General features: G+C 41.4%; 1 protein-coding gene and 1 pseudogene across 2 annotated transcripts; both read left to right on the top strand.

Annotated features, from left to right (window-relative positions):
* Nucleotides 1-1098: 1098 nt before the first annotated feature.
* Nucleotides 1099-22261, top strand: CTR9 (CTR9 homolog, Paf1/RNA polymerase II complex component). Its single transcript, XM_081099432.1, has 25 exons — nt 1099-1362; nt 2500-2598; nt 4548-4787; nt 5335-5452; nt 5922-6011; nt 6766-6914; nt 8402-8509; nt 9567-9674; nt 9783-10019; nt 10228-10317; nt 10431-10559; nt 10664-10847; nt 12007-12095; nt 12596-12781; nt 12870-12957; nt 13133-13281; nt 14178-14294; nt 14420-14565; nt 15503-15574; nt 16075-16210; nt 16355-16501; nt 16904-17058; nt 18143-18239; nt 18443-18555; nt 21222-22261. Exons 1-25 carry the CDS (start codon nt 1318-1320, stop codon nt 21634-21636), a joined length of 3507 nt encoding a protein of 1168 aa, XP_080955558.1. The 5' UTR covers nt 1099-1317; the 3' UTR covers nt 21637-22261.
* LOC308524683 (large ribosomal subunit protein eL34-like) lies at nt 18622-19466 on the top strand (annotated as a pseudogene). The gene is made up of 2 exons: nt 18622-18963; nt 19411-19466. The product of its transcript is annotated as a large ribosomal subunit protein eL34-like (transcript).
* Nucleotides 22262-27122: the final 4861 nt, after the last annotated feature.

Genomic DNA, 27122 nt, shown 5'->3' with positions numbered 1-27122 from the left:
AGCTTGAACCTATGGTCCAAACATGTGGCCTCACATGCCTGAGCGATGTAGGCTTGATAGAGTTCAGGTGCATGTAGTTGAGTAGGATTGAAACCCAGAAGAATGTTGTAAACATCTTGGTCATGCCCTTACTTTGCCTCGTAGCATCTGCTATAAAATAAAGGCATGGCTGTGGGCGTGGGCGTGGTCTCTCAGAGAAGCAGTGTCCCATGGAGACCCGGCTTTCATTCTCTTATCTGTCTTTTCTAAGCCTTTCAGCCACCCCCACTCAGGTTCACCCCTGGCCATGCTGGTGTGAGGCACACTTTAGAAAGATATGCCTCCTGGCTCCGAGGCTGGGTTCCTGCCTCAAACTCCGCCCTTACAGGAAACAGCTCCGGAAAACAGGTTGGGGGAAGGTGCAGTGGTTGCCAAGACAACCCCTGCAGGACTAACTTCCATCACTTGGTCCCAGAGGTTCTTCTGGGCATGATGAACACCACCTATAGTGTTTTTTTTGTTGTTTTTTTTATTCTATTGATTTTTTACAGAGAGGAAGGGAGAGGGATAGAGAGTTAGAAACATCGATGCGAGAGAAATATCAATCAGCTGCCTCCTGCACACCCCCTACTGGGGATGTGCCTGCAACCAAGGTACATGCCCTTGACTGGAATCGAACCTGGGACCCTTCAGTCCGCAGGCCGACGCTCTATCCACTGAGCAAACCAGTCAGGGCCATAGTTTTTATATAAGTAGAAGATGCGCTTCAAAGAACCAAAAAAAAAAAAAAAATCACAAAAAAATACATGAACTATCACAATGATTACAGAATCCATGTAACGTCTATATTAAAATGATCACAAAGGTGACTTGTTCATTATAGCTGAGGAAAATAAGGTTGGCCACGCCCACTCCACAGAGGCCAGTGCCTGGAGGTCACACGTCAGTCAGGGGCAGGCCCCGAACCGGCACCTCATTGGTCGCTCCTCTGGGCGGGGCGGGGCGGGCGGCGCCGCCCTCGGCGTGTATACTCTGGCCAGCGGCCGTGGGTCACTCAGATTCAGAAGCTGCTGGCCAGTGTAGTCCAATCCAATAGGCCCGCCTGCCGGGAGTGCTTCCGGGGCAGGGGGCGGGGCTGCCGGAAGTGGCCGGATACAGTCGGCTGCTCGTTGTTGAAGCGGCCGACGGGAAGGAGAAACCGGAGCTCCGGCGGCGCCGCGGCGCGGCGGTGGGGACGACCAGACCCCGGAGGACTGTCGACCTCCGGACGCGGCAGACGCCAGGCGCAGCGGCTACGGAGCGGCGGGGCCGGGCGCCCGCTCGCCCTTCGGTCTCATCATGTCGCGGGGCTCCATCGAGATTCCCCTCCGGGACACTGACGAGGTGAGTGTGGAGTGTGGGGAGGGTTGGGGCGGTGAACTCGCCCGTTCCCCTCTCCCCCTCTCTCTCCGCTTCGTTCCCAAAGCGAGAGCACCCACTCCGCCGGGACCGCGGGTCGGAAACCCCGGCCGCAGCTCGGCGCGCCCCCGTCCCCAGCGCCGGCGCCCTCCCAGCCGGGGGCAGTGCGGACCTGCAGCCGGGGCCACCGGAGAAGGAGCTCTTGAAAGTTCCCCTCCGGCCGGCTCCTTGGACGGTACTCTGCTATTTTCCTAATCCACGGGCGCAGGGGGCGAGAGTGCCCACAGAGCACAGAGGTGGGTGATGTCACCGTGGTCTCGGCGGCTCAGACCAAGCGTCTTTCCCCGGGAACAGGTGGGGTGTCGTCCTTTCTCCCTTAGAAACTCGAGTCTGTCCCGGTGCACGAAATAGAGACCCCGACATATGGCGGGTGCTGTGTTCCGATAGAATTCACCCCCTTCCCTTCCCGACGCCTCAGTCCCCGGGCCTGCGGCCGGTCCGAGTGTGGCTTTCAGCATTGATGTTCTCTTACTGGGTACCTCATCCTCTTATTTTGTTCGTTGAAATATAACCCACTTACCGTAAAATCCAGTGTTTTTTAGTAATATTCACAACGCTGTGTAGCCACCACCGCTCTCTAATTCCTGGACGTTTTCCTACTACAGTGGTGGTGCCCACATTCAGGTGCGCCTTCCTGTGGCACAGGTGTGTCCAGTGGCTCTCAACCTGGCATTGCCCCTGGGATGGCCAGACCTGTGGCATCAGAGCCTCTGGGATGCTTGTCTGCACTTTGCCTGCAGTTCTGTGTTAAGCAGGGTTTTGTTTTGTAGTTTTTGAGTAAGCAAAGCTTTTGTAGTATTTTATAGTTGTCGTGACTGGAAGGCAACTCACAGGACTTGTTTGCTTCTCTGTGCATTTTCTTTAATGTTACCGTAGAACCAACCCACTTGTTTGCTCCTTAAACATTTCCCGATATGTGCTAGTACACCTGCTCAGCCCTCCGGACAGTGAGCAGAAACCCTGCATATATCCGTATTGATGTATATTCAAGAAAAGCAGCAAAGAAATGTGAATGTAAAAAAAAAAAAAAGAAAGGTTAAAAACCTGCGTTTTGTGTTTTAGGTCATTGAACTTGACTTCGATCAGTTACCGGAGGGAGATGAAGTTATCAGTATTTTGAAGCAGGAACACACACAACTGCACATATGGATTGCTTTGGCGGTCAGTATTCATGAAACAAATATTTTTTTATATGTTGGCTGGGAAAACTGTTTTCAGATACAGTAATAGCCAGCTTGGGTGCATAAATAGCTTCATTGTACCATGTGTATAGAAATTAACTGTATTACCATTTATGGAACAAAAAAGTATATATTGGTAAAGGCAAAATTCATTTAAGTTAAATAGTACTCTATATTAAGTATTTGATTATTCAGTGATTGCTCAGTGAAGACTGGCTGAATGTTTAAGGATAAGCTGAGAAAAGACAAGGTGTCAGGATGTAAACATTGCTACTTACCATTATTTCCCATAAAATAAAACATTTCCCATAAAATACTCTAGAAGGTGATTAGTTCCCATACTAACTCACAAAAGCCCTTATGGATGAAGCTTATCTTGGGCTTAAGGTTTTTATCCTGTTTGGTCATCAGTACTACTGGAAATTCTCAGGAAAATCACCTCAGAGATCCTAAAATTCTACCACCCTCCACCCCGGCAGCACCAGCTGCATAATGATGTTTCCTTTTTTGTGGGAACGTTATAGTAAATGATTATCGTAATAAACACTATAATCATTATTCCTAAGCCAGTGTGCCACAGGCCACTTTTATGGAAAGACACATAGTCTCCTAATACAGTTGTTTTGAGGGTCAGAGAAGTAGGTCTGGATTTGGGCTTGTGCCCAGTGCTCAAGCCTAACTCTTAGAGTTTCCTACGTGTGGATGTACTGAGAAGTGCTTTCAGTGACAAGCAGTGCTTGACGTGCTAAGTTTTCTAGCCTATGCAGAACAAGCCATTAATACTTGCCACACATTTTTTAAAACCAGAAAGTAATTTCAGTTTTTTTAGTACAAATGTTTCCTTTAACAGCACTTATACAAAAATTGGAGTATTGAAGAGTTAGCATGGCAGCTGTGGTAAAATAAATTGGTGAAACATTGTGGGCTATAACTTATTACTTAGAAAAGAGTGTGGGCTTTGGGATTTTAGAGTCCTATGTTCAAATTCCAACATGGCTGCTAACTAGCTGTGATCCTAGACAAGTAATCTACCTCTGAGCCTGTTTCCTCATCTAAAATATGGGGATGTTAGCATTCACTTTAAGGGTGGTGAATATACATTATATCTAATCGTATATGAAGCTGCTGGCATACTATGTGGCCCATAGTAATTAGTTAATGAATGATTGATATTCCTTTTATTATAAATTAACCAAACATGCCTAGAGAAGTTACTCAACAAGCCCCAAGTCATAGATAATTTTTGGTAGATCTGTAGAGCCAGAACCCAAGTTTTCTGTTTGGAGTTCTATATATCTCTCATTATTGCTTTCTCTCTTGGGCTCTGATTTAGTTTGAAATCAACTATTGCTAGGTAAGAAGTAAATTGGAAACATCTGTAGTAAGTTATAATTTTGATAGCTTTAGTAGATATAATTCACCTGTAATAAACTGCATATATTTCTTGGGTACCATTTGAGAAGTTTTATCATATATAAACACTTGTGAAATCATCACCACAATGGAGATAATGAATATATATCCATCGCCCCCCACCCCCTAAAACTTTCCTCCTAACTCTCCCCTGCCCCCTACAGCGCCCAAGTAATACCTGATCTGCTTTTTGTTGCTAAAGATTAGTTTGCGTTTTCTAGAGTTTTATATAAATGGAATCATATAATATGTATTCCTTTTTGTCTGGTTTCTTTCAAAATAATTATTTTTAGATTTATTTACATTATGGTATGTGTCAACAATTCTTCCTTTTTACTGCGGAACAGTAGCCATTGTGCATATGAACCACAGCTTGTTTCTCCTTCACCTGTTGATCAACAGCTGGGTTGTTTTCAGTTTTTGACTATTACAAATAAAACTGCTATAAAGATTTGTGTGCAGCTTTTTGTATGGACACATGCGTTAGTAATTCTGATTTGATTCTTTACCTCATAGCTGGAATACTACAAGCAAGGAAAAACAGAAGAGTTTGTAAAGTTGCTGGAAGCAGCACGTATAGATGGCAATTTGGACTATAGAGACCATGAAAAAGACCAGATGACTTGCTTGGATACATTGGCAGCCTACTATGTACAACAGGCTCGGAAGGAAAAGAATAAGGACAATAAGAAAGATCTCATCACACAGGCAACCCTGTTGTATACAATGGCTGATAAAATTATTATGTATGATCAGGTAAAATAAGTCTTATTTCTTTGAATTTATGAAAGGAAAAAATATTACATGAAAAAATGTGTATGATAGGCAATAGATTTTTTTGAGAGAATTTTTCTTAAAATATCATGGATAATATAAATAGTCAAAATTAAGAGGGGTTCCTTGATTTTTGTTTTTTATTTTATTTGTGTGGTTTTTTTTCCCTTGTTAAAATTGGAATTTCTTTGGTCCTTGTACTGTGAAGTAATTTAGCATACAAAACTTATCCACATGTTTAGTCAATAATTCCAGCATCTCCAGGTGAATTTCAAGCATAATTTTAAAAGTTTGAACTTTTCTTTATGTCATTGTTCCTAGCACAGGAGACTTGTTGCATTTCAGAATAATTTCTCAGTTTGTTATTAAGAATTGCTCATTACTAGTTTAAACACCTTACGGTGATAGAGGAATTTGGGTGATGCTGCACTTCCTTTCTACATGGTTTTCATCTTAGTGTTACACATTCATGTTAAATTGTGGTTAGTCCTGGTAAAGAGAAATCAAACATGATGCATTGCTTTTTCAGAACCATTTATTGGGAAGAGCCTGCTTCTGCCTACTTGAAGGTGACAAAATGGATCAGGCTGATGCACAGTTTCATTTTGTACTCAACCAGTCTCCAAATAATATTCCAGCCCTCCTTGGTAAGTCATTTTCGGCAAACATCTTACAAATCTATCTTTTAGCATATACCTGAAATATATCTCTTCATAATAGCTCCTTAGTAATGGGGTAGACACCAAAGTAGAAGAGCTTTACCTTATTAAAAATAGAACTATCTGTAATAGATCATTGTTTCTGTTGAAGTTACAGAACTAAAATATATACCAGTTAGAACAATTTTGTTATCCACTTCTAAAGAGTCAATAAACAATCTCTGTTTGGACAACTCTAAGCTATTTTAATTATTGTTAACATTCAATATAAAGACAGGACTGTTTTATTTATAGGCATAAATTAATATACCCTTATGAAAAACAAGTTTTGATATGAAATCACTTTCACTGTTCTCAAGTATTTCTTACTGAGGTGTATTTGATTTAGGTGAGTGTAGAGAATGTGAGACTTGTGTTCTTTAATTAGTGCATATTTATTTTTTAACAATCATTACAGGTAAAGCTTGCATTTCCTTTAACAAGAAGGATTACAGGGGAGCTCTTGCTTACTATAAGAAAGCATTGCGTACTAACCCAGGATGTCCAGGTAAGAGAAAAACCTTATTTTAAGTCTAAGCTGTGTTTGATCCAACCTAAAATATTAAGGATTTGGCAGTTGCTTATAAAGTTAGTTTTGAAAAGATACTGTAGGTTTGTTGAAATGACAGAATTGAGACTTTTACAAACATATTATGTTTGATTCAAAAACTGAGTAGTAGGTGATATTATAATCTTTTTTCCCTATACTACTTTTATTTCTAAAATCTCATTATTTTAGATCTCAAGTTTTGCTGTTAAGGGAAGAATAGGAATGGGTTGACAAAAGAACAGGGAAATGGAATCAAGAAGATTTTTTTTTAAGATGGGAGAATGTAGATAAGAATGATCTAGTAGAGAAGGAAAATTGGATGATACAGGAAAAATATCCTTACGTAGATGTGAAGGTTAGGATCTTGTGACCAGTGGAGAGGTTCTTTAGTTAGGAACATGGTTGTGTTTTGGCATGGCCTTGAAAACAGGCAGTGTGTATAAGCATAGCTGTGAACGGAGAGATAGTTTGTCATGTAGTCAGTCACAATATTTAAGGTCTTAATGAGAGTAGTATGATCTAACCTTCAGTGAAATAAAGTTTGTAATATACCACAAAATTTAACAGTGTAGTTATACTGAGGTTAATTTTGGGGGTTTGTTTGGTTTTTGGTTTTTTTTTGCAACTCATAAATAGAGAATGTTTAAGCATTTTTAAAATTTAAACCCTAAAATGCTCTAGCTTGACAGATTGAATGACTTTATTTTTTTAGCGGAAGTTCGTTTAGGAATGGGCCATTGCTTTGTGAAACTTAACAAACTGGAGAAAGCTCGTCTTGCATTCAGCAGAGCCCTGGAACTTAATTCCAAATGTGTGGGAGCATTGGTTGGACTGGCTGTTCTAGAGCTCAACAATAAAGAGGTATGTGAGTGGAAAAATCCTGGCTGATAGTCAGGCCTGCAGTCCCTTATCTAAAACTCCTGAGGCCAGAGTGTTTTAGAAATCAAGATTTCAGGTTATAGAAATGTAAGGTGGTACCTGCACTGCATAATATAGAAAACCCGGTTATTAGGACTCAAGCCCAAATGTAAACTTATATTTCTATGGCAAAAGGAGTGGCTGTTCACACCAATAGGATAGCCTCACACTTCAGGTAAAGTCTGCCACCAAATGAGCTTGCTCCAAAGTAATAAAGAAACTTTTTTAGAGGCTTTGGATTTCAGAATCTCAGTTATGAGATTATAGACTGTCTATCAGTTTGGAGTACTTTCAACTGCATGTAACAAACAAAAGGCACACACAAGTGACTTAAACATAAGGCTTAAAAACACACACACACAAAAAAAAAAACATAAGGCTTTTCATTGTGTACTAAACCAGCTATACTTGGATTTGGCACCTCATTATCATCAAACCCAGGGTTTTATATCTTTCTGTCCTCCCTTACGTGTGGCCTTTCCTCCTCATGTCTCACCTCATAGTTGTAAGATACATCTCCAGGGATCTCATTATTATATCTGTATAAGGAAGGAGGAAAGGGAAAGGATAAAAGGCTTTCTCTTAGAGAAGTTCTACCCTGCCTTTCGGCTGGAACCACCGTCTTCCAATAAGTCACCAAAATGACTAACACAAAGGGAAAGAGGAGAGGCACCCGCTGTATGTTCTCTAGGCCTTTTAGAAAACATGGAGTTATTCCTTTGGCCACATACATGCGAATCTGTAAGAAGGTGATATTGTAGACATCGAGGGAATGGGCACTCTTCCAAAAGGAGCGCCCCACAAATGTTGCCAGGGCAAAACTGGAAGAGTCTGCAGTGTCACCAGCATGCAGTGGACATTGCTATGAACAAGCAAATTAAGGGCAAGATTCTTGCCAAGAGAATGAATGTGCGTAGTTAGCCAAGAAAATTTCCTGAAATGTGTGAAGGAAAATGATCAGAAAAAGAAGCCAAAGAGAAAGGTACATGGGTTCAGTTGAAGTGTCAGCCTGTTCCACCCAGAGAAACATTTTGTGAGGACCAGTGGAAAGGAGCCTGAGCTGCTGGAACCCTTCCCTGTGAATTCCTAGCATTATAAATGGAAAATAATAAAATACCTCTGTAATGGTTTTGTAAAGTTCTATCCTGTATTGAGAAGTAAGCTCCCATCATACTTCCCTGTATAATTGCCTAGACAGGGCTTTCAGTGGAGGTGCTTCTGCAATTAATTATAAGAAAACTAAATTTTTACAGTTTAACTCACTGCTTGAAGTGTTTTATCCCTGGTGAAGGTCAACTAAAACAAGAGCTATATTTTGACATCGGAACTTAGATTTATATAACCTTATTTCTTCAGACTATAAGGAAAACTGGAAAGTGCTAGTTAAGTAATGTTTTCACTCAGCCCTGTCATCATTGTTTTTCTTTCAGGCTGATTCCATCAAAAATGGTGTCCAGCTTCTTTCCAGAGCTTATACCATCGATCCTAGCAACCCTATGGTGTTGAACCACTTGGCAAATCACTTTTTCTTCAAAAAGGTAGGAGAAGTAATTTCTTAAAGTTCTATGCTTTTAAAAAATAATTTTTTTAAACTCATAGAAACAACAGTATGGTGGTGTCCAAAGGGAAAGGGCAGGGAGGGGATAATAAAGGGTAAAGGGGGTCAAATATATGGTGACAGAAGGAGATTTGACATTAGGTGATAAACATGCAATGTAATATACAAGTGATGACTGTAGAATTATACTCTTGGAACCTGTATGATTTCGGTAATCCAAGTGAAAAATCAGGTCTTTCGTGAAGGTCATGATCCATGCATTCAAATGGAGCTGAATTCAGTCTGTCAGTTGCTATTCTCGGGTGATACAACATTTCCCTGGAGTTAAAAACACCTGAATTCAGCCCAACCGGTGTGGTTCAGTGGTTGCTCATCGACCCACGAACCAGGAGCTCGCTAGTTCGCCCAGTCCTGGGCTTGGTCCCCAGTGTGGGGCATGCAGGAGGCAGCTGATCAATGATACTCTCTCATCATTGATGTTTCTATCTCTCTCCCTCTCCCTTCCTCTCTAAAATCAATAAAAATATATTTTAAACAAACAAACACCTGAATTCAGAGTCTAGTTTTTCCACTTTTGACAACACGCTTTATTTATCTCTTTAAGCCTTCACTTCCCCATCAGTAAAATGGTAATAATGACACTCTTGGCAGGATTTTGACTAAATTTGGAACTAATGTAAGTATCCCTAGCATAGTGTTTGGCACGTAGTAGTTCTCAATAAATTGTAACTGCTCCCATCGCTGTTAATAAGGGACTTAACCTCTCTTAGATTTTTCTCATCACAAATATAGGGCTGATTACTGCAAAGGATTGTTGTAGGGATTAAGAAAGTAATAGATATAATGGGCAAATGTTAAATACCGGGTAAATGTTAGTTCCCATTTCCCCTAAATTTATCAGCAAGGGAAATGAGAAAAATGATTAGTGATCTGTATACAGTGCTGTTAGTTCGGTTAACATTTTAAAAGAAGTCTTTTAAAGTTGAGAGTGATAGAGATTGAATTCACTCTGTTGGTTTCGGATCTTCATTGTTCAGGATTACAGTAAAGTCCAGCACTTGGCCCTCCATGCATTCCATAACACAGAAGTGGAGGCTATGCAAGCAGAAAGTTGCTACCAGCTGGCTAGATCATTCCATGTTCAGGTAAGATCATTTTCAGCCTTCTCTAAATATGAAATCCTTTTTCTAGTTTTTCATGTCTTTGAAAAACTTTGTACATATTGTTGGTCCTGCTTTACTTTCATTTTTTAGGAAGATTATGACCAAGCTTTCCAGTACTACTATCAAGCCACACAGTTTGCCTCATCCTCTTTTGTGCTGCCGTTTTTTGGTTTGGGACAAATGTATATTTATCGAGGTGACAAAGAAAATGCATCTCAGTGCTTTGAGAAAGTTTTGAAAGCTTATCCTAATAATTACGAAACTATGAAAATTCTTGGCTCTCTGTATGCTGCCTCAGAAGATCAAGAAAAACGAGACATTGCCAAGGTACATGTTTTTAAAATCTTAGCTATTTTCTGTTATCTATTTCTCCCTAGACTCATGCCTTATTTCTTGTCATTGCTGGTAGAGATAGGATGAAAGCAGTTTGTTAGCTGAGCTAGCTCCAATTGAAAGAACAGTTGTAGAGTAGTCACCACTTTCTACTTTGACAGCTTGTAGTTGGAATGCTTTAGCTTAAACTCTTTTTCCCCAGGGCCATTTGAAGAAGGTCACAGAGCAGTATCCTGATGATGTTGAAGCTTGGATTGAACTGGCACAAATCTTAGAACAGACTGATATCCAGGTATTATAGCAATGCTTTTCATCTCCTACCTGATGTGCTTTTTGTAAGCCTGGCAGAGTGTATGTCTCACTCACTTTCACTTACATCTTATTCTGCTCACTTTGAAAATACAGGGTGCCCTCTCAGCCTATGGAACAGCAACACGGATCCTTCAGGAAAAAGTACAGGCCGATGTCCCCCCAGAGATTCTAAATAATGTGGGTGCTCTCCATTTTAGACTTGGAAATCTAGGGGAGGCAAAGGTAAGAAAATAGATATTCCCTTCTTCTATGCTATCAAATTGAATGCATACTTTTCTAGCTGTATCCTCTAAGTTTTTTAACAAAAGATTCTTTTTTTTATATAGAAATATTTTTTGGCATCACTGGATCGTGCAAAGGCTGAAGCTGAGCATGATGAACATTATTATAATGCCATTTCTGTCACAACATCCTACAATTTAGCCAGGCTGTATGAGGCGATGTGTGAATTCCATGAAGCAGAAAAACTGTATAAGAACATCTTACGGGAACATCCTAACTATGTTGATTGTAAGAATTTTAAACTCATTTTAATGTATTAAAATTCCCACAGTGGCAACAGAAATTTAGCCTGAAAATAAAAAATCTTTCTTAAAACCAGTAGTAAAAAATTTGAAGGTTACAATGTCCCCTTTTCTTTAAGGCAAAGTTGTGGCCTTAAAATGCAGCTTCTCTTAAATTTATTCTAGAAACTGACACAACTAAAAATCAGTTGTACATATTTCATGGGTAAGGCTATCGCAGTGAGTCAGCTACCTTTATTAGACTTAGCAACTCCTTGGTAATGGATTTACCTTTATGTTGGTCCTGCTTTTCATTTCCTGGAAAAATTTTTGCAATGTTTGTAATAGTGAGAACGAGCAGTGTTTTTCCTTAAAATAATCAGTACTAAAAATGTTCTTCCTTGAATTTTTACAACCTAAACATTGTAAAATTTGGAAAGTTTTTAATTGAATATAATTTACATACAGTACTTCCTTAAAAGAACCTAAAGCTATGGTGTTTTGACTTGTCAAATCAGGAGCTATTAACTTGGCTTCTGACATGCTATTATTGATGCAGTAATCAATAAGAGTTTAGTGGAATGCCAGACTGAATCTGGATTGATTTGATAGGCAGTAGTCAGCGATGGTTGGTTTCTTGAGGAAAATGACGTTTTCTAGAGAAAATAACGTACGGTTGTGTGGCACCTTTATTAATATTACTTAAGTGAAAGAGTCACAGTTAGAGTACAGGTTTTCTAACAAGTAACTCCTAGTCGTCCCTGCTTTCACTGTTTTGCTGGGTGATGAGCAGCTTTGTAAGGAAAAGTAACTTGACAGTGCTGTGCATCAGAGAGAAATTGGATACGGAACAGCTCTAAGCATTTAACAGGATTTAGCTTGAGATAAGGACTTGGAACAGGGTGCTAACATTGGAAATGGAGTGGGAGAGGTAAATCTGAGATTTCAAACAGTAAGACTTGATAGTGGCTGAGTTGCTTTAACTTGCTAGATTATTAATTAGTTATATTGATGCTTGATATTTTTTTACCTGTGGGACTTTTTCTGTTCATCATATGAATGTGTAACCAAAAAAAAAAAACACAATTGTTTCAAGTGTATGCCTTTAAAATTATGACCTTTATAGCTAATATTTTAAGCAAAAACTTTTAAATGTTTATTTTCAGGCTATCTGCGCCTGGGAGCCATGGCTCGAGATAAAGGAAACTTTTATGAGGCTTCAGATTGGTTTAAGGAAGCGCTTCAGATTAATCAGGTTGGTAATATTAACACTTAGGTTTGAAAAATAATTATTTCATCTTTTTGCCCCAGTAAATCAGTTTTTCCTTTTAATGGCTATTATATTTCTAGTATCTTGGCATCTCTCTGTGTTTGTTTGTTTTTTGGTTGTTGTTTTTTCCATTTACTTGTTAAAGATATTAAAGAGTATAGAATTTATCTTAACTTTTTTATATGGCCCACAGAAAGAAATAGGTTTCTCATCCTAGCTTAGTACACACACGTATACAAACTGAACGTTCTGTTAGTCATTATGTGCTCTTGCCATGTGGATGACACTGATATCTTTACTGTATTATTCCATTCTACTGCATTTCTTTTGCTGATAATTACACACTAAATTGATTTAACAACTCTCAGTTTGAAAACACTGTTGTAAACGTAGCTTATAAACCTCTTCAGTAATCAGCTGTGTGGAAAGATAATTGATCTCTGAATTCAAATTACAGATTTCACTTATTTTTATATGTGTCTCAGGACCATCCAGATGCTTGGTCTTTGATTGGTAATCTTCATTTGGCGAAACAAGAATGGGGTCCAGGCCAGAAGAAATTTGAGAGGATATTAAAACAACCGGCTACACAGAGTGACACGTACTCTATGCTGGCCCTGGGCAACGTCTGGCTCCAAACTTTGCATCAGCCCACCCGAGATAGAGAAAAAGTAATTTCTTTTTGTCTCTTTAAAACAAAACTGATACTTGTTTCCTTCTTGTTTGAATTTTTGTATATCATCTGGGTGTTTTTTATAGGAAAAGCGCCATCAAGATCGTGCTCTGGCCATCTACAAGCAAGTACTGAGAAATGATGCAAAGAACCTGTATGCGGCTAATGGAATAGGTGATTATGAGACTGGGACCTCCATAATTTGTGAAATGAGTGCTTTTGGAGGAATGTTTGTAGATCAGAATTTTCTTCTAAGTGTAGTGAAGTTAGTTGTTTTAAAATGGACTTTCACTTGTTTATCCCACCACAAATAGAAAATTCTGAACTGTGAACCTTTTTCTAACTTTAGGAGCTGTTTTGGCCCACAAAGGGTATTTCCGTGAAGCTCGTGATGTATTTGCCCAAGTAAGAGAAGCAACAGCAGATATCAGTGATGTGTGGCTGAACCTAGCACACATCTATGTGGAACAGAAGCAATATATCAGTGCTGTCCAGATGGTAACGTCTTATCTTTCAAGATATTTTTATTTTGTGTCTATTGTTGAGCAGATGTTTCCTGAACCATTCTGACCCTATCATGGAGTTGCATGCTCTCTTGTGATACTGTGTCAATTCAGAGATTTATAATTGTGTAATGTGAAGGCCTGTCTTTGGTGGCCTGTCTAAGAAGGGTGGGTATTACTGCTGTATTCAGAATATCAGAACGGCACTAGTCGCAAGGACTTACAGAAGCCAGATTGCATATGATAGTGTCAGAAGTTATGTTTTTGGAGGTGCACCTTCCTGATCTGCAGAATGATAATGTCGCCTTTTAAAATGCCAGTTGATTTCTAGAGATAATCGGGGGAAACTGTCTAACCATCTTCTATGAAAAAGATCTTATGTATGACAAGATGTGTTCCATGATCAACAAGTGACATGCTCATGGCAAAAGTAATACCAGTATTGTTATATTACTGGTTTTCCAAAATGCTAACAGCCAAAAATATGAGCCTTCTCATGCCCATTGCCAGTAGGTTCTGCCAATCCTAAAAAAAGGTGGTAGAGAGTATAACCCAAAGGAGCAAGGTATATGACTTCTAATAAGTTGTCAATAGCTGATTCTAAATAGTATTGCTAAAGAGGAAAACGGCCTTCCAATATGCTTATCCTTTCTATGTTGGTCCAAATTTCAAATGGAAAAGCTATTTCTAATAGTTTTTCTTTTGATCAGATTTTTTATGTTGTAAAAATGTATCCTGGTGAAAGTCAAAAATCATTCTCAGATTCTTTGAAATTAACTATTCAAAGGATTAAATACGTTTTTATATAGCTTTAAGACTGTTTGAAATGTTACTACAAAATAACAGTATAATTTAATCCTTGTTGAGTTTTAACTTCCTCTTTTATTGTAGTATGAAAACTGCCTCAGAAAGTTCTATAAGCACCAGAACACTGAAGTTGTGCTCTATTTGGCCCGGGCCCTCTTCAAGTGTGGCAAGTTGCAGGAATGCAAACAGACTTTGCTGAAGGTAAAAATAATTCATATACATTTTATTCTGTTTTATGCATGTTCACATACCTGACACTATTTGACTAAAATCCTTTTTTGTGTCATTAGATTATGTGAAATATTTACTTTGTTTTTTACTTATAGGCTAGACATGTGGCACCCAGTGATACAGTTCTTATGTTTAATGTGGCCTTGGTCCTACAAAGGTTAGCTACCTCTGTCCTGAAAGACGAGAAGAGTAATCTAAAGGAAGTGCTTAATGCTGTGAAAGAACTGGAGCTTGCACACAGGTAAAGAGTTTGCAGAAACAACCTTTGAAATGCTTTATTTCTTTAGACCTATGTGTCTCAAAAGGTGCTGAAAATCACTTCTCTCGGGAATCTCTTAGAAAAAGGGAATCCATTCAAATAATTCCAGCGATTTTTAAACCAAAGCAGATAGCTGCCACCAGGTGGTGCCAAACTGTAGCTGGGATCCTGCCAGATTTGGATCACAGAGCCAGATCCCCGGAACTGGCTGACTAGCTAGCTTTGCAAGCTTTTCATTTTTAGATTTTTCATTAACCTGACAGTGATACGACCCCTCATTTTACACACTGAAACTTTTAGATTCCACTTACGTTGGTTTCGTTATGCCAGTGTGTCTTTTCATGGGATATTAATTTTCATTGAGTTAAGATTAAGGCCTTCCCTCTTAAATAATGAATATGTTTATTAAGCTTAAAATGTGTGTAACTTGATAGTACTTATTTGTAATTCAGTGTATGGTAAAATTAAAACCTGACATCTTTTCAGGTTTTGTCCAACCTTTTTTGAATCCTTGTTTAAGCATTTCTTCTTTTGCTTGTTAGATTGTGTTTTCGTGGTCTCAGAATCCTAACCTCCATGCTGACATTTTTAGCAAATTTAGTGTTTAGTAAATACTCATTGCTTGAACTGACTTTTGGTTATTTGTTAGTTTACTGATAACATTAAGTATAATTTGGCTTTTCTTAATGAACTTGGTTTTTTATTGAACAAATTGGTATATTGATGAGAGTCCTTTTTTTAAGTGGGTTGCATATATAATTTTCCTATTGAGATGCTAGCCCTTCATGTATTAAATACGTGCATATAAGTCAGTTGATGTATAAATCTTTGCTCAGACTATTGTTGTACAACAGATAAAAAATCTAAAGGGCCTATTTTATTAAAATTATTTTAAGTTTTATTTTCTCATTTTGTTTAGATACTTCAGTTACTTGAGTAAAGTGGGAGATAAAATGAGATTTGATTTGGCCCTTGCTGCCACAGAAGCCAGGTAACTACTGTTTGTAAATGGTGACTTTGGGAGAAGTGGTGATGGCGAGGGGGGCTGGGAGAGTGATGCAGTGAGCAGGGTCCTGCTCTGCCAGGGGTCAGTCTTTCACACTCCTCTCTGGGACCCCCAGCCTGGACCAAGGCTTTCTTCTGGGGGTTCTTTCAGGGAATGTGGCAACATTTGTTTAGTGCTTACATTGGCTGTGAAACTACATCAGCTGTGTCACCAGAATCGAGATATGATTCCTGATTCTTTGAGTCACGTGAAGATAGTATTGAAGACCTTTTGGGCAGATGTTTAAAATTTGGAAACTTAACATAGTTGATAGTATAGGTTTATGGAAAATGAAGTTAATTTTGCTTATTAACACTTCCCATAGATAAGAGCTAATGATCATGCTTCAGACTTCTTAATTTGTGTAAGGAAAACAGATGCTTTGAGTTTTTGAACAAAAAGTACACTGGCTGCACTCATGTTTCTCTAACTCTGAAATGTTCTAGGCAGTGCTCTGACTTACTGAGCCAGGCCCAATACCATGTGGCCCGGGCACGCAAACAAGACGAAGAAGAGAGGGAGTTGCGGGCCAAACAAGAGCAAGAAAAAGAACTGTTACGGCAGAAACTTCTTAAAGAACAGGTATTTATTGTGACTTATACTAGAATTAAAGAATTATGTGCACACATATACTTCTTATGGTAAAAAAGAAGTCCTTTTGAGGGTAGCTATGATTTATTTCACCGTAAGAACATTTTGATGAGGTTTTTTCTTTTTTTCTCACAGGAAGAGAAACGTCTGAGAGAGAAGGAAGAGCAAAAGAAACTTTTAGAACAGCGGGCCCAGTATGTTGAGAAGACCAAAAACATCCTTATGTTTACTGGAGAGACTGAAGCAGCAAAAGAAAAGAAAAGAGGCAGTGGTGGTGGACGGGTAAGATGTGCCTCCCCCTAACACTGCTGGCCCCAGTCCCTGCCTTGACTTCCAGAAACGAAGATAAAAATGATTGCATTCCCTCTGTACTTAGTCCTCAGCTATAGACAGTCTTCCCAGACAGAGTGCTTTTACTTAGAAATGCATTCCGGTGTTAGCTGAGTACATTCTACCTTGTAGTGACCTACCTAAGTCGTTGACAATTTTTGCCATTTGAGGCATTTATCCTAATTAGAAGTCTTTAAAATATGGGCCTCACCAGGCACCTCTTCCATGTGATTCAGTACAAAATCCTTCATTTGTCACATGACTGAGAGGCTATGGCCTCTTTCTATACCTTAGAATTCCAGCCACATTCCATCGTCCAGGAAAGAGCTGATTATAGTCTTATTTGCATTTCAGCGTTCTAAGAAGGGAGAGTTTGATGAATTTGTCAATGATGACACCGATGAAGACCTACCAGTATCCAAAAAGAAGAAGAGAAGAAAGGGCAGTGGTAGTGAGCAAGAAGGCGAAGAAGAGGAGGGTGGAGAGAGAAAGAAGAAAAAGAGGAGAAGGTATTATCAATGAGTTATAAATAACCTTATGAAGGTGGCAAAAGACCTCTCATTTTCTGAATCAATCTTATGTATAGAATTTGCAAACACCTGGAAATCACTTGATCTTCCAGGTAGTAGCGCCTCTTCATATCCCACTTCCTTTTAATCCTTCAAGAGATCACCAAAGTCCCTTGAGTACTGGAATCACCTCACATCGTCACAGCTTCCCTTCTGAGAGCCACAAGTTAGAACTAATTGCTTTTCTTTTACCTTTAAAGTTGTAATATTTATTGGAGGATGTGTGCAATTTAGAATGAGAAAACCTTGTGTGTCCGTACTGCCTGTCCCTGTGTAGTCACTGTGCCTTACTTTCCTCCCTGTAAAATAGTAATAGTGATGCCCACTTCATGGTTTTGATGGGTATTTTAAAAAGTGAATTCATGTGAAAAAAAGCTCTTTTAATCGGCCCAGTGCCATCCACTTTGAGATAAGTGGTGCCCTGCCCATCTCTCACCTGGAGGTGCCTCTAAAGCAGTGGTTCTCAACCTTCTGGCCCTTTAAATACAGTTCCTCATGTTGTGACCAACCATAAAATTATTTTCATTGCTACTTCATAACTGTAATGTTGCTACTGTTATGAATCGTAATGTAAATATCTGATATTCAGGATGGTCTTGGGTGATCCCTGTGAAAGGGTCGTTCAACCGCCAAAGGGGTTGCGACCCACAGGTTGAGAACCACTGCTCTAAAGGGTCCCGTTCCTCTCCCCTGGCCTCTTCTTCCCAACCCTTGGATGACTACATTTGGGAAAGAATCTGATTAATTCATTCACACAGACCCATAGGATTGAAGCTGCAATGGGACATCAGCTGGCCTAGAATGAGTAGTTAGGAAGGAAGAAAGGACAGGGAGATGTTGAAGTCTGGAACCTGGGTCTTGTCTCACATCCTCTGTCACCACCAAATGCCAGGTTCAGACTTATTTTAGATAATAAGAGGGCCCAAGAGTGACTTAACTGGCGAACGTGAATGTTTTGATGGCAAGTGACTTTATAGGCATGCATGAATCTTGACAGACTTTTTCTTGGTGTTCACTACTTAAGACCTACAAAGGGAGAAGAAGGATCTGATGATGAAGAAACAGAAAATGGCCCCAAACCGAAAAAGCGCCGCCCACCAAGAGCAGAGAAGAAGAAGGCGGTGAGTTTATAATACTGTGGTTCTCCATAAGAGGTTTAGTGCACTAAAATACATTCTTTCCCTGCAGTTTCTTCAAGCACTGACTCTTGATTTTGAAACTTACTGGTTGCTGTTTGAATGTATCATTATAGTACAAACCCAACTGAACAAAATGTCCTGACGTGAGAGTCTTGACTGATCTGTTATGTTTGATCTTTCTTTAGCCCAAGCCAGAACGCCTGCCTCCTTCAATGAAGGGAAAAATAAAATCCAAAGCCATAATATCATCAAGTGATGATTCTTCGGATGAGGATAAACTGAAGATTGCTGATGAAGGGTAGGCATATTCTTCCAATGAAAGATAACTGAGCTCTTCCAGGGACGGTCTCTATAAGCATTCAGAATGGTCCAGCGTTTGACATACCACTATAGGCTGTCCTGCAATACAGCCTCTAACAAAACTAGTCTGGCCTGAATCCCTGGTAATAGAGTTGTTTACCTTTACACCAAAAAGGGTGGGAAAGTGCCAATATCCATATGGGGTGTGTGCCTAAGCACTCTTTGTGGAGTTAGTGTGTGAGACCTAAAGTTGTAATGAGGTTTTCTAAAATGAAAAAAACATGTCAGTAGAGCCTAGGGTGGGCCCCTGTGTGTAAATTGTGCTGTGACAAGATCAGGCGTGTTTTTCGTATTGAGCAGAAAATCATTGTGAAAGTGTTGAAGGCACAAGCACAGAGTCAAAAAGGTAAGTTAAAAAAATGAAGCTTGTTTGAGTAATAAAAACAAAAGACAAAAAAAGAAAGGAAGGAGGGAGGAAAGGAAGGAAGGAAAGAAATAGAATGGTCACTGCCAAAATGTCTTCTCTTCCAACTTCTTAGAATCTTATAGTTGGAAGAAGCCTTTGCACCCATCTTCTTCTAACCCATCATTTTGTTCCACTATGTGTTTGTCCCTAGAAGAAAACCTATTTTGAAATCTTATTTCTTCATGGATATTAGCTGAAATTTCCTGCACACCATTCTCCTAAATGTGTAATTTTGCTGTACTACCATTGAGTGGAGGAGCCTGATCCTGGTCACGTGGAGATAGGGACTGCTTGACCGTTTCCTCCCATGTTGAGGTGACTCAGCCCCACCCACTTGGTGAGGGCTTATCCTAGACAGCTTGTGCAGTACTCCTCCTTACCTCACAGCTCCCAGTGAAGTAATATTTGCTTTTACTTGTCCTGAACTTGCCCTTCAAGATTGAGGTGCCCCCCACTCCCCGATTTGGAATCTTAAGACCAGGACTCATGATACTCTACTACACCATGTTCTTCTGATGGTCATCACATCATTTATTCACTCAGTAGACATTTGAACAACATTGTAGGAGATGGTGTGCTAAGTACTGGGATATAGAGGAAAAAGATGTAGACCCCGCCCCCAAGGAGTTTATGCTTTAGAAGCAGCGGGGAATCACAGATAAATAAAACACATTCTAGTAGGTTAAGTGCTATCAGTTAGGTTTGCATTTATCGTTTTCCAGGGACAATACCTAATCTGGAGTTGGGAAGCTGTAAGAGATATTTTTTGTGAGAGGTGGTTTGAGTTGAGTGTTAGAAAAAGAATAGATCCTCCTGGTGGGTTAGAGATTGAGGCAGAGATGAGAGGCTAGCACATTGAGGGCCTGAGTGCTGATGAGAGGCTGGCCTTGTAGGGGAGGGATCTGAAAGGAGTCACCTGTGAAGATTTGCAATTCCCCTTTTCTCTGACAGAGACACTGGCTGACACAAATTCGGGCTGCTTTTCTCTACGGCATTGTTTTGCCCTTGCCCACAGTGTTGCCCTGGCCCATTGGTTAGAGGCATGTGTGATCAGAACAATGAAGTGTGTGGTTTTGGATTAAGCACTGTTAAAATGCGTAGCCAGGAAGATCCAGTGTGAGAGCTGCTGCCAAACCTACACCTGAGGCCAAGGCCAGGTTGATTGGGGCCACTTACATCAGTTAGACTTTGTCCTAACCACTGTGACGTGCTTGGCAAGATGAAAAGGAGTGAATTGGATCCCAGGGTGCCCAGTGGCTTTGGTGTCTATACAGAATGAATATTTAGTGTCCTCTTGGTCACTCTTCATATTCTGTCAGCGTGACCCAAGTTACGTAACATGCACGCATGTAGGTTTCGGAAGAACCTAGTACATTCACCTCCCTCACCTTTCTTAGACTGAACCCTATAGGATTCAGTATTCCTTTCTTGGGATATCTGCAATGGGAGCCATAACTGAGGAATGTGCCAGAGAAGTATGTCCCCTCTCCAAGCCTCTGGGGGGGTGAGTGGCTAAAGGAATATTCTTTCCTCCAGAGCCTCCAGGAAACAGAGTCCCTGGTGCCGCCACCACTCCAAGCAGAGGCACAAGCACCCTTCCCCTAACCTCACAGCTGATAAGTAGAGTACACAAGCTGCAGAATTCCTGGAGCCCAGCTTCCCAGCTTGAGTAGGTGTCTGGCTGGAGGGCACCAGTGCAGTAGCAGATCCAGGGGGAGAAAAGGTGACTTTGCTCAGTGCTGAAGGCAGGTGGTCACAGGACAGGAAATGTCCCAGTCATCCAGCCTGGGGCCAGGGTTAACCTCCAGTTTCTACAGCCAAGTGAGATCCTGGGCTTTTCCTGGGCTGCTATGAATTTGCTTATAAAAATAAACTATCCTTTTTCTATAATTTTATATACGAAATGTAATGCTTTGTTCTAATGAAAGGTGCTTAAAGCCAGTGAGGGCCATTCTTCAGTGTTTATATTGCTTATAAAGTGCCTTCTTTTTTCCTTTTTAATCCTTTTTTATTATGAAATATATCACATTTATTAAAAAGTACCCAAAACATATCACAAATGAACATCTGTATAAACACCGTTCAAGTTAAGAAATAGAACATTAAATGCCCTTATGTGTTAAAAGCACCTTCTCTACTTGTCAAGTTCTTGGTTGGCCAGAATCCTGGTGTCTGACCAGTGTTTGTCTTTTTGCCAGACATCCCCGCAACAGCAACAGCGACTCGGACGAGGGTGAGCCGCGGAAGGACCGAGCCTCTTCCGAGAGCGATTCAGATGAGAACCAGAACAGGTCTGGCAGTGAGGCGGGCAGTCCCCGAGGGCCCCGCAGACAGCGGTCGGATGAGGATTCGGACAGCGACCAGCCGTCCAGGAAGAGGAGGCCCTCGGGGTCGGAACAGTCGGACAATGAGTCTCTGCGGTCTGGGAGGAGCCCCGGCTCGGAGGTGGACTCTCGGCCGGCTTCCCCGAGTGCTGAGTCAGAGCGAGATTCGGAGAGAGGATCTGATAACGAGGGTTCTGGCCGAGGTTCCGGAAACGAGTCAGAACCAGAGGGATCCAACAATGAGGCCTCGGATCGGGGCTCAGAACATGGGTCAGATGATAGCGACTAGGTTTTATTTCATAAATAAGCATCTCTGGAGGAAACTTTTTTAATATATTAAGCTGTGATAAAAGTGTTTCAAATGTTTAGTCAAACAGTTGTGAAATTTTTCCTAAGGCAATATTTTTTATCCGTTTGTATATTGCTAAGCCCAAGCGACATTTCCTGTGCTCGAGCCCAATATTTGACTCTCTTGTGCAAGTGAAGAATGTGACTATTCTTCATGATGGTACAGTCCCACCTATCATATGTGAAAACTGCAGTAAAGATAAACCCGATGCTAAACCATTCCTACAAGGTTTGACTGAAACTGGCAGTCTCATGCTCTTTGTGTTAAGCAGCATCCAGTTTTGACTTTTGCAATCTTTTACCAAGTGGTGCAAGAAACTTGGCATTAATGTCTTTGTTCCATTTTAATCTTAGATTAAGAATATTTTTATTTTCTGGAGGAAGAGGTACCTACTGTATAATTGCACCAAAGTACAAATGAAAAGAAGGTTTTCTTCAGTAGTGTAATACTGTAGTGATGTAGATAAAAATCACAAACTTATATATAATTTGTTAGGTTAAGATGTGGAAAATGTTTTTTTGTTAGTAGAAACCTAAGCTGCATAATAAAATTCTTTTCAAACTTTTATGGGCAACTTTGTGCCTTTTTTTTTTATTTGTGAAAATTTAGCATACATAGACTAGACCAGTCGTCGGCAAACGGCGGCTCGCGAGCCACATGCGGCTCTTTGGCCCCTTGAGGGTGACTCTTCCACAAAATACCATGTGCGGGCGCGCACGTACAGTGCAATTGAAACTTCGTGTCCCATGCGCAGGTGTCAGTTTTTGGCCTGGGCAAGTCTATTTTGAAGAAGTGGCGTTAGAAGAAGTGGGGGGTGGACATATAGAGAGGATGAACGAAAGGAGATAGACGAAAAAAGTATACAAGACGAGTGTGGATGGGAGAGTTGGAAGGGGTCCACCTCAGCCAACGTACCTCAATCAGATTGAGGACGTTTTAGCAAAGGCCAGCTTAGGAGTACCCTAATTAAGTGAATAACAATGTACCTACCTATATACTTTAAGTTTAAAAAATTTGGCTCTCAAAAGAAATTTCAATCGTTGTACTGTTGATATTTGGCTCTGTTGACTAATGAGTTTGCCAACCACTGGACTAGACAGATATTTGGAAGAACCTGAACTAAGTCAAATGTTTATTCAAAACTTGTAATTCTTTGTAGATTTGTGGAGGTATTTTTTTTTTGGTTTTTTTTTTTTTTGGAGTTGCAAGTAAACTAAGGTGGTACTATGAGTTTTACTTTCAATAAGTTAATCTAAGCAGAATTTTTATTTAGCTCAGTACAGTTTGTAAAAGCTATAATTAATATATTCAATAAGTATTAGGTTTTGAGAATGGAGAGATTTAAAAAAAGAAGTCTTTTCTGTCCTAAAAAATGTAGTGGTGAAAGTTCATTGTCCCTATGGTATGAAAAATGGGGTAATGTTGGACAGGCTGTGAGAGCAAAGGGAGGATGGAGTCTAGGCCAAGTTTCCTGATGGACGGGACACCTGAGATGACTCAGGTGGAGAATTAAGGGCGGGTGTTACAGGCTGTGGCAGGAACCAGAATAAGGGAGGTGAGGCTTTGAAAGGTGAAGAGCCTGAGATTCAGAAGCTCATGCAGCTCTTGAAGGTGAGGTTCAAATTGCCTGCTTTTTCCAATGTCACATAACTGAGGTGAATCAGTTAATCCCCAAATGACAAAAGTCCACCTCAGAAAAGCATTTCCCAACTGATAACTCTGAACTTCAAGCAGTATTTAAACCGAAGTTCACTGGCAGGTGGTCCAATGGCATGCTGGTTACGTAGGGATTTAACCTAGTGCTGATGGCAATTTCACTACCTGCTCCAGGTTTTGGCTACAAAGGTGCTTGTGAGTATATTCCTGCACCCTTGGAGGCCGATCCGCCTACTATGGCTAGTTCTCCCAGGTGAGCCCTCAGATTAGCAGAACAGCAATATTCTCCCCCAGTCGCATTGCCCACTTTGGCCGAGTCAGAAGCCACCGTTTCTTCAGGTGCAGCTCCCCTTGGAACCTGGAGGTGACAGAAGTGACAGACCTGGGGAAGGCCCCACAGAAGGAGAGGGTCCCTCCCGTGACAAAGGAAACCCGACTGACCTGTTGTCTGCTGCCACTGCCCTCGGCTCCCCAAGCAGCTTCAGAGCAGCTTCATTGTCCTGGAGCCTGCTTGTCAGGATTAGCCTTTTTTTGTTTTGTTTTTCAAGTATATAACATTAGTTTCAGGTGTGCAACATTAATGACTTGATATTTGTATATACTGCATTAAGTCTAGTTAATATCCATCACCATCCATAGTTATAAAAATAGGAAACAGTATGTAGGCTCCTCAAAAAATTAAAAATAGAACTATCATATGAGCCAGCAATTCCACTTCCGGGAATTTATCAGATAAAAAGAAAACACTAAAAAGAAAAAAAGTATAAAAAGAGGAAACACACAAAAAGATACCTGTACCCCTGTGTTTATTGCAGCATTATTTACAACCTGAATAATGGAAACAACCTCCGTGCCCACGATGAACTGCTGGGTAAAGAAAATGTGACCTGTATTGGAAGGCGCCCTCAGTGCATGGTGACTGTAAGCAAGAGGCCTCTCACAGAGGCCCTGGTCTGTCTCAGGCTGTGCCCTGAGAGTGTAGCTCTGAGATTCTGCGGATCGAGTGAGAGGGGGAAGGCAGAGGTTGCTTGCTCCAGCCTCTGCTCTCAGAGAGCAGCTCCATGGATCCCTCCATGTGCAGCCAAAGCTCCCAGACATACAAATCAGCCTCTTTCATAGAAAGAGGGGGGCGGGGGGTTAGGGGAGTCACTGCTGTCTGTGCAGTGCCCGGGGTGGAGGGGGGGGCGGGGGGGGGAAGGGTGCTGGCCTGCCAAGAACTGTCTCTGATGGTACAGTTTCATGGGACAGAGGAACACAAGCCCCTCTGGCCTCCAGAGCCAGGGCTCAAGGGGTGTCCCCTGGGCAGCAACCACAAAAACTGGGCCACAGATGCAAACACCAGGGCACTGGCCACGCCTAGGAGCTCCCCTCTGAGAGGCACTGGGGCTCTGGAGGGCAGCGGAGAGAGGGCATGGAAGTGGCGAAGGCAGAGGGGGCGTGCAAAAAATGTCACCCACCAAAAAAAAAAGTTAAAAGAAAGAAAAAAAGAAGACGATGGTGCTTGCTAGCTTCTGCAAGTCAGAGCAGGGAGAGGCACCTGAAAAGAAAGACGGCTTTCGCAAGGCGGAGGGAGTGCACAAGGATGGCACCCACCAGTTTCCCTCAGGCTAGCATCCCATCAGGCCCTGCCCTCCTCCCCCGCTTTACATGGGCAGGTGAGCGCTTTCACCTGGGGGCGTGCTTTCCCCAGGCTGCTGCCGGCTGGGCCCCAGGTGAGTGGGTGCGCGCCAGCCCTTTCTCAGTTCACCACAGGCCCCGACGGTTCTCAGGGAGATATCTGGGGGCTCGTCTCCCAGGTGCAGATCTTAGAAGTTGGGTGGCCGATGTAGGGTAGAACTCACTCCTCGGAGAACCCTGGGTGGTGGGTTCCCTCCAGATTGTGGGTGGGATTTAGGTGAGATTGTGTCAGCCTTTCCTACTGCCTTCGAAGTGGTTTTTTCTCATTTACCTGAATTGAAACAGTATTTTACTGGCTCTTAGGGGGGTATGTGTGTTTTTAGGAGAAACTGACCCTTGCGAAGCGGTGGTTTTGGTGCACCCTCTGCGGAGGGGAGGTCGGGATCTTCCTGTGCACCATCTTGAAAAGAAGCTCAGCCTCCCGTTTGGCGGCAGCACCGGAGTCGGTGGTTACGTGCAGACCTGCGATGCCAGGGGGTCTGCAGCAGTCCTGGGACCTTGCTCTGTGCTGCTGATGAGCCATGTGACCTCCGGCAAGTCTCTTCCCTGGGTACTCCACTTTCCGCATCTAAATGAGCCATTTCTCCTGCTCTGTAAGTTTATTTTTCCTTCAACTTTATTTTGTATGGGTTTCAGGTGTACAGCATAATGGCTCATCCTCCCTCTCCCCCTCATCCTCTCTCTCTCTCTCTCTCTCTCTCTCTCTCTCTCTCTCTCTCTCTCTCTCTCTCTCTCTCTCTCGGAACCGAACCTAGGACCCTTCAGTCCGCAGGCGGACGCTCTATCCACTGAGCCAAACCAATCTGCGCTCTTCTCCTGTCTTTTTTTTAGGGGATAAGGCACAGGGTTTTGAAGCCGTACCAAAAGGAGGAATAAAGAACTCTACTTCTCTACTTGGACACAGAGCAGTCCAAGTAAGACCCCAGAGGCTTGAAATAGTGTACAGGTTGGGGAATTATGATGTGTTCCAACCATAAAGTGAAAGAAAGGATGGAAGGAGATGAGGTTGGAGAAAGGGGTCCCAGGCTGTCCTCACATGGAAGTCATTACAAAGCCTCTCTTTCCCACACTCCCTCCTCACTCTCTTTCTCCCTTTCACCAGGTTCATCTATTTGCTTTGAAATAACCACTTAATTGAAAATTGAAAACAATTCAGGAAGGAAGACTTGCAACATAAATGGCATCTGTGAATGCTCTGGAAATTAATCCGTTATATACATCATTTTTTTTTTTTGAGGTTGTTTTATCTTCCTTCTAAAGAACTCAGAAACTCAATGGCAACTTGAAACAGAACCCAATTTAGTCCTGTCATTAGACCAAGAGGGTTTTATTCTCCTTGGTCCTCTGTCAGATTTTAAATGGATGTGGTTTTATTCCCCTTCTCATCTAATACTGGAACATATCCATCTACAGCAAGATCTCACTTTTAAATGATGTTCTTGTATTTCAAGAGGCCTTTTAAAGGGGAAAAATAATAGCTCCACTCTAGACAAGGCTCATGGCTGGAAAGTGAGTCTATTTATCTCCAAAGATTCAACAAATTCTTACAAAGTGTTGGGCCCAAATTCTTGGTGGCTAGAGGAGGAGGTAGGGTTCAGAAGGGGGACATGACTTGCCCAGAGTCACATAGCGAAGTTAGTGTGTCACCTGTGTACTTTCTTTCTTCTCATAGCTATTGGGTACTTTCCCTCGAAGTGAGACCCAGACTCTGGTTGGAACAAGAATTCCTGTCTATGCTCTTCTGAGATATAGCACCCTAGACTCTAGGGTGGTCGGCAAACTCGTTAGTCAACAGAGCCAAATATCAACAGCACAATGATTGAAATTTTTTGAGAGCTCAATTTTTAAACTTAAACTATATAGGTAGGTATACATTGTTATTAACTTAATTAGGGTACTCCTAAGGCTTAGGAGGAGCCACACTCAAGGGGCCAAAGAGCCACATATGGCTCACGAGACGCAGTTTACCAACCACGGGCCGACAACCATGTACATAGCGTTCCCCTCGCTGTTTCCAGTAGCCCAACCGCCACCATATATAGTTATCACACTATTATTGACTATATTTTCTATGATGTACTTACTTCCCTGTG

This window comes from Myotis nattereri (genome assembly GCF_964212035.1).
Source record: "Myotis nattereri genome assembly, chromosome: 9".
In the NCBI taxonomy this organism is placed as follows: domain Eukaryota; kingdom Metazoa; phylum Chordata; class Mammalia; order Chiroptera; family Vespertilionidae; genus Myotis; species Myotis nattereri.
Note: the sequence above shows the minus strand (reverse complement) of the source record. Positions and strands in the feature narration are given on the sequence as shown.

Bases quoted from the DNA above. Each gene is read 5' to 3' on its own strand.
- CTR9 (XM_081099432.1), top strand. From the start codon at position 1,318: ATGTCGCGGGGCTCCATCGAGATTCCCCTCCGGGACACTGACGAG. The intron at 2,599-4,547 runs GTCAGTATTCAT...TTTACCTCATAG, and splicing joins ACATATGGATTGCTTTGGCG to CTGGAATACTACAAGCAAGG. The intron at 12,958-13,132 runs GTGATTATGAGA...TTCTAACTTTAG, and splicing joins GTATGCGGCTAATGGAATAG to GAGCTGTTTTGGCCCACAAA.